At 46.4% G+C, this 7547-nt stretch overlaps 1 protein-coding gene across 1 annotated transcript; it reads right to left on the minus strand.

Annotated features, from left to right (window-relative positions):
* Positions 1-746: 746 nt before the first annotated feature.
* SHISA2 (shisa family member 2) lies at positions 747-7324 on the minus strand. The gene is made up of 2 exons (XM_017666669.3): positions 6991-7324; positions 747-3739 (listed from the first exon to the last, which is right to left on the minus strand). The coding sequence occupies exons 1-2, from the start codon at positions 7322-7324 to the stop codon at positions 3189-3191; spliced, it is 885 nt and encodes a 294-aa protein (XP_017522158.1). The 3' UTR covers positions 747-3188.
* Positions 7325-7547: the final 223 nt, after the last annotated feature.

Here is a 7547-nt window from a genome sequence, read left to right on the forward strand (position 1 = left end):
CCTGACTTCCCGTGCCACTTTCAGTCTAACCTTCATGGTTTCCTGCAGGAAAAGGTAAACCCTCCTTTGTAACACAGCAAGGAGAAAATACTGGTCACAGACTTCATGAAATAAAGCTGCAAACTTGGAAAATGACCTCTAGGTAAATGCAAGAGATGAACTATTTCCTGAGTCAAACATCTAGGAATATAACCAGAAGTGGCAGCCTCGCTTTGCAGTATTGCAGAGGAAGTACGTAAACCCAAATACATTTATTTTAGTGGTCTTGCCTCTTTGAATATGGGTATTATTGTTAAATTTTAACTTTTCCAGCTACATAAAAATGATAGGAGATGTGCAGTTTCCAGGCTCTTCAAGTGGACATAAAGAGGTGGTTAATTTCTTTTTCCTTGCCATCAAAGCATCTGACTTTCTGACACACAGGGATACAGAAGTCCCCTGGGACCATCATGAACTGACACTGAAGGTTTAGAAAATAAGCAACAGCAAACTATTTTCCTATTTATAACTGCTCCTGTTTTTTCCCAATAGACTTTAAAATATTTCTGCTGGGTTTAAATTACACTTAACAGGTTCTTATTTCATGACAGTGAGGAAGGTATACTTAAACCAGGTATTTGAAGTTTTTACTCTAGCAACTAAATTCCTCCAGGTTTTACCTAAATTGAAAAGGTCTGAGGGTGCTGGCAATGATGTTATTCATGTTTTTGGTAAGACCAAGTAGCACTCACTAAGTGACAATTCCATTAATTAAAGTGCACATTTGCTTTAATCGTATTTAATTAACACATAGAAAAGGAAAAATTAGACGATCGTATGTAAGGGAAGCGAGTGCTTTCCATCCCTCTGTGTATAAAAAAGCCTGTCAAGAATGTTGCAGAGGGACTTCTGCATCAGTAAGGATGGACTAGATTAGGGATTGAACAATGACCCCATGACCAGATCTGGCCCACTGCCTGTCTTTTATTTATTTATGTTTAAACAGCCCTAGAATTTAGAATCATTTTTACATCTTGAAATGGTAGGGGGAAAAAATTCAAAAGTAGAATATCTTGTGACATGTGAAAAATCATATGAAATTCAAATAATTTTCAGTGTCCATCAGTAAGGTTCATTTATTGGTTGTACAGGCCTAATGGCTGTTTTGTTTCACAATGGCAGACTTGAATAGTTGCTGGAGACCATAGGCCTAAAGAGTCTGAAATATTTACTCTCTGGCTCTTTGTTTTAAAAAAAAAGTTTGCCAGTCTCTAGGTTGGAGGTTCTCTATGGTCCCTTTCACCTCCAAGTTTCTAGAAATGTTACGTCCTTAAATAAGCGAGAACCTTCCATCAGAGACAATGTATGGAATGCACATTAGCCTGATGATACAATGACTCTAAAAAAACTGTCTCTCATGTTGTCAGCGTTTCCCATGGAATACGTATAACACTCACTGACTCATAGTACATATAAACTTCCCAGATATTAATTACTTTTAAAGGTAGGTTCTTGGCTCTAGAAAGCACTATTTATAATTTTTAGCAATTTCATCCTATGAACAGCTTTAACAGACCACCTGAAAAATTACCAAGTAGAATGAAAATGAAAAATACCCAACTCCCTTGAAATTCATACCATAAAATATTTATTATTAAGATGATTTTCCCCTGCCTTTGGTTACTAAAAAAATTTTGATTGAGCATCTTTGTTGATACCAATTGCCAACAATGGTTTTACATTATTCATTCATGAGATGGAGAGAGAGAGATGATAGATAAATAGGGTAGATGATAGGTTATAGATAAATGAAAAATAAACTATAGATACAGATATAAATGTGTGAAAGACCATACCTTACAATGATTTGTTTAATTACAAATCTTGGGTTTGCTAGCAGTTGGAAATTTACTTGCATAAACAATACACAGATAAATTCACTTGAATTTCATAATTCAGAACACTGGTAATGAATGCACTGCTTGGTGAGAACTAAGAGAGGAAAAACAAGAACTAACTCTGTGAGCAATAGCTTTCTTAAAAGCTTTTTTCTTGATTTAATAGCCCCAGTTGCCTGAAAAATAAGCCATTTTGATAACGAGCGTATAAAAAGCCTTCTGATTTGCAAAGTAAGTCATATTTGTGGTTTAAATTTCATCCCAAGTCTCAGATTATGGCTGAGAAGCTATGTTAAGTATCTTGGTAAAGCATGTCTTTGAATTTTATAAGGAAACAAGAAAATCTTTTAAATCAGATCTAGGAAGAAATGCTGGCCCTCCTTTACAGCAACGGTAATTACCTGCCCTCAAATCTATACAGACATGGGGAGCCGTAAACCATACAGAACAAACTGCCAAATAATACCACAAGGTAAAGTTAAAGTAATTTGGAGAAGTATACTTTACGATTTCAATATAAAAAAACATCTAATTACTTCTTCTCAAATGTCACTTTACAGTCAGAAAATTTGACGATACAATCAAGAAGGGGATGAACGGTTTTATTACTACACTACCCATTACTTCAGGATTAAAATAATCCCAGAGTTCTGAAATGTCATTAGTTCAGTAACTATATAATTTTTCAGTCTCTTTTCAATGTAGAAAATCACTTTGTAATAACTCTACACAAAGTAAAAAAGCACAAAATAGACAAGCACAAAAATAGACAAAATATATATATCTTTTTACAATGAAATTAGGATGTCCCTATGAAATACTGAGATTAATGACTAATCTCAGAGTTCAAATTGGATTTCCTTTTATAATAATTGTATTCTTAACCTCTTCCCCTAAACCTTGGATGCTTGTAAAATACCCAGGTAAAAGAGAAGGAACGGGTATTCTGATCTTGTACAGTAAAAAGCAAATAATAATAATAATAATAATAATGCTATAATAAAAACCCTTAATCTATCCATTTACAAAATTCTTTGACAGCCACACCTCAAGGGCACATAGGGGCTTAAGCATTTGCCACACAACCATCAGCACCAGCGGAGACATCTCCAGTCAGTCATGCACTGGGAGGCAAAATATCCAGAAATGCTAATTTGGAAAGAGAGGTTTTCATACAGTTTGGAGGCAAAGGAATCCGTCTAAAAAAATCGTGCCAAAACACCAGCACGACGTGCAGACTTCCACTTTGAGAATCTGTCCCGGGTCCATCGCTTGTCTGTTTCTCTCTCTTCAGAAACCCTGCGCCTGGGGTCACACAGTCACGGCCGGGTACATCTGTTCACTGTTAGTGTGTGGGAAGGGGGCCGGGACCTGCCTGTAGCCCGTCTGCAGGCCATGCATGAAAGGGGGCACAGGAGTCATGGGCACCGTGTCGTGCTGCGCCGTGTACCCCACATACGGGGGATGCAGGCACTGCCCCTGAGGGGGCACAATCTGGGTGGCCTGCTGACAGTTCAGGACAGAGAAATTCGTGGGCATGCTGACATACACGTTGTTCATGGTGCCCTCCGGCAGGCAACAGTTGGTCTGTGACCTTGTGGGGGGCGCCCGGGCCCCTGAGTTGGCACTGGAGCTGGAGCTGGCGGCCGTGCTGGACTGGCGGGAGGACGCCCCACGGGAAGTGCTGGCGCTGGGGATCATGGGGATCGTCTCCATCAGGCGGCTCCCTCCGGGTGCCCGGCTCTGCTGGGGCTCCTGCTTAGGCCGGAGACATCTGCAGCAACAGGCCGCCACGAGGGACCCCAAGATGATGAAGGCGACAAATACGGACCCAACGATGAGGAACGGCACGTAGATGGGGACTGAGGACAAAAACATGACATCATGACTGCACTGTCAGAATGTAGCAGGAATCGCGGTGGGCAGAGGGGATGCCTAGTAGGTAAGGAGCACAGACACCCAGAACCGAGGGCCCCAGGCTGTGCTCATTAGGCAGCCCCAAAGGTGCCCCATCCTTTATCCAGTGCTTAGGACAGGGGGTGCGGCCATACAGGCAGGGCGGACCAGCACCCCCAAAGCAAAACTGTTAACATTTACAGTTAGATACACGAACTGCAGCACTGAGGCAAACATCTAACTTAGCAAAAATAGGACTTCTAAAATCCCTCAAAAAACTCAACTGCCATAATTAAGTCGGCCCTAACAGAGAGCTGTACGATCTGCATAGGAATACATTTAAATTATTTTAAGTCTTTTTTTTTTTCCCAGTAAGTTATTTATATCCCTTGCAAACGTCTCTCTCCATTTTTTGGCAAGTTCTTTTCTTTTTTTCATAGGCAGATAACTAAAAAGTTTGTTTACACTAGCCACAATCATTTTAAAATACCGTCTGTAAAGCACACAGAGGTCACAAGGAGGGTAAAATAATCCCACCCACTGGCCCAGCTGAAGACTGGTCCTTGGGGGTGGGCCTGGCCCGGGGCACTGGGGGGTGGAAAGGTAAAATGATTTGAGTAGAGGCAAGCCGTTCAGGCAGCAGGTTGGCATGAAACCGTGTACCAAAGAGGGCAGATGCTGGCAGCCACATTTGCGCCAGGAAGAGGCGCCCACAGTGAGCCACGACGGCACCCAGGCAGGACCGGCATGGCGGAGGTGCAGCAGTCAGACCTGGAGTTAGGGCACTGGGCTGAGTGTGAGCACCCACGGGGGAAGCCTGGAGCGTAGGGCAATGGGCGTCCTATTTAACAAGTGAGGTTCATTCAGAAAAATATGAATATAAAAGAGAAACGTAAAAATTTTAATGGATAGTGAGCTCCATTTTTAAGTTATTTTACTCAAAAAAAAAAAAATCTTCTGGGAGCCATAGGCACAGCACTACAGGGCATTCGGGGACTGGACGCACCCGCTGATGCGGGCAGAGAACGAGGAGGAAAGAGCCGGGGACCACTTCCCTGGCATTCCTCCCTATGACACCGAGAACCTGGGTTTTTTGCTGTGTTCCGGCCCCCCTTCTGGACTACTTCACGGGAAAGTCCTTGAAAACAGGGAAGGGACTTCTGCCGCCACCTTGTGCCGTCAGGGCTCGGCACAGAGTGGTGTCTGTGGTCACAGCGCTGTCCCCCCAGCCTGCTGGGAGGCAGCTCGCGGGCCTCGGCAAAGCACCGCGCTTGCGCAGTGGTGCAGGGCAGCACCGCAGGCCCGAGCCCGGTCCTCTGCGCCCCTGAGGTCAGAGATGCGCAGCACCCCGACGGTCCACGGGAGCAGCGGCCTTTCTAATTAGGCTCCTTTTGACCGCTGCAGTCTTCCTGAAGTCAGTGTTTTTGTAATATAGTGCCACACCGAGTCCTGGGAAAACAACGACCTATAAGTAAAGTGTTCTTTGTATTTGACCGAAGGCTGACATTTTAAGATTTCCTAAGCCCTCAGTGCTAACCAGCACACACTGTATTTACACGGTGCCCCTGCAGCAGTAGGAATGCTTGCTACAGAGTTTACAGCACCGCTGCTTTTCAGACAGTAATACCGTTCCGGTTCCACTATCTCTTCAAGGCTTACCTGTAGCTGCTACAGCAGGGGGTGTTCAGTTTTCCCTATCAATGCTACACATATTTCATTTTCTAAATTAAGATTCCAGCCCTAAATAGGTTATCAAGAAGTAAACAACAGTAAAAAAACAAAACAAAACAAAACCCCAAACATTATAGCAAAAACTAGCTGGAAGCTGTCTAGGACCACAAAGAGTTTTTAGGAGAAATAACTATTCTCTCTCCAAGATTTTTAATTGGAAAAGTAAATAACATGGGGTAAAGAAAATAATCGTCCGATAAGCTCTTGGCACTGCTTAATTTAGGCATGTTGTCCTTCTTAACTGGAGAAGAGAAGCAAGAGGAATTTTCAGGAAAAAAAAAAAGATTTGGAAGTAGGGAGAAGAAGGCACAGGGTCATGAGAAATTGGATGGCTACTGATACGTCCTAAGTCAACCCAACTATTTGGAGACTAAGGAGCTCAGCGCAGCAGACACATCGAGCTAGAAGTGCCCTCTGGGGCTCATTTCTCGAGGTTTTATTCCACAGCCACACTCCCTGCAACACAGAGCCTGCTCTTTAAGATGGTACCTTTTCTGGAGTGACCCTCGATTCTCTCTTCAGACTCAAGACAGTGAACAATAGCAGTAGTTCACAAATAAAATGCTTGACAGCAAAGGGAATGGCATGGAAAAGAGCAGCCTCCTACCAGGACTCGGACACAGGCTGGTGAACACGGGTACCACTCAGTACCAGGGCTCAAGTAGCTCAGCCCTTAGGGTCCAAGGTGCTGGTGAAAAGTCCTTTGCCATTTGACCTCTATTTCTGCACCCTCCCCCCGACACACATGTTGGTGTAGACCCTGGCTGGAGGCAGTCTGGGAGGTTTCTGAAGAGTGGAGGGAGTGGAACCTATCAAAGTCTTTCATAGATTTGTATATTTTTCCAACTCTGACTTTGGTAACTTGAAAAAATATAATTAAAAAGAAAATCAAAGCCACAAGGAGTGGGCTTGGGTACAGCTCTGATGTCACACCTATTAAGTCAGACGTGGTAAAGAAAACTGTCCAGAAACCAGAGAGGCCCAGGCTGTGGTAGGGGCGAGGCACAGCCAGTGTTCCAGGGTGTCAGAATCCCCCAGGTCTGGTGAGGTGCATGGCCCATGAGAGAGCCCTGAGCAGCTGCCTTCACGGAAGTGCCCCTGCCAGCCCTCTGGCCATTAACCCTTACTAGGAAGAAGTTAAGACCTACAGAGATGGGAGACATGAGGGGGGGCCACAGGGGCCCCTGGACGGGAGGAAGGCGGGGCTGTCTGAGGCCCACACTGCTTTAGATGGGTGGTTTTCTTTGAAAAACCCAAGTCAAGCCACTCTAGCTGACAGATGGGGAAACTGAGGCCAGGGGCGGTGAACTGGTGCTCTACGTTGCACAAATTAATGGCTGGGCCAAAAGGCAGGCACCGCCTCCTGGCACTTTAAATTTTCAGAAATTCCAGTGCTCGTAATTCTTTCCCCCTCTCTAGGCTCCCAGGTCCGTGCCATCTAGGCAAACCAGACTTCTCCCTTCCATGCTCCCCTGGGCCGCCCTACCTGCCGAGCCCTCTGGGCCGTCTTTGTCCGCCCGGCCAGGCTCGCCGGCGCCCTGCTGGCGGTCGTTGTCGCAGCCGCCCTGGTCCAGGCGCGCCTCGGCGCTGGAGCAGCAGTAGCGCAACGCGCAGCTGCCGCAGCAGATGGTGGCGTCGCCGCCGTCGAAGCGCTCGGGGCACTGGAAGCCGATGCGCCAGACGCCCTGCCCGTCCAGCCAGCCGTGGCAGTACTCGCCACTGGCCCGCGCCCCAGCCGCCAGCAGCCCGGCCAGCAGCAGCTGCAGGAGGGAGGCGGCGAGCCGAGAGGAGGAGACCGGAGGGCGGCGTCCGCCCCACATGGCACCACCCTGGGCGCGGGTGGCGCGTCTCCAGAGGGCGCACAGCGGTTTTCGGGAAGTCGTGGTCCCTGGGACCCCAGTCCCAGTGGTGCTAAGGCCTGTGCCTCTTCGTTGAGAGTCCTTTTCGCGCGCTTTCCGCGCGGGTCTCTGCCCTCTGCGGCGACGTCCAGGAGCAGATGGCACCGGGCTGCTGGGGCAGAGGTTCCTAAGCCATCCCCTCCCT

This window comes from Manis javanica, chromosome 1 (assembly GCF_040802235.1).
Source record: "Manis javanica isolate MJ-LG chromosome 1, MJ_LKY, whole genome shotgun sequence".
In the NCBI taxonomy this organism is placed as follows: domain Eukaryota; kingdom Metazoa; phylum Chordata; class Mammalia; order Pholidota; family Manidae; genus Manis; species Manis javanica.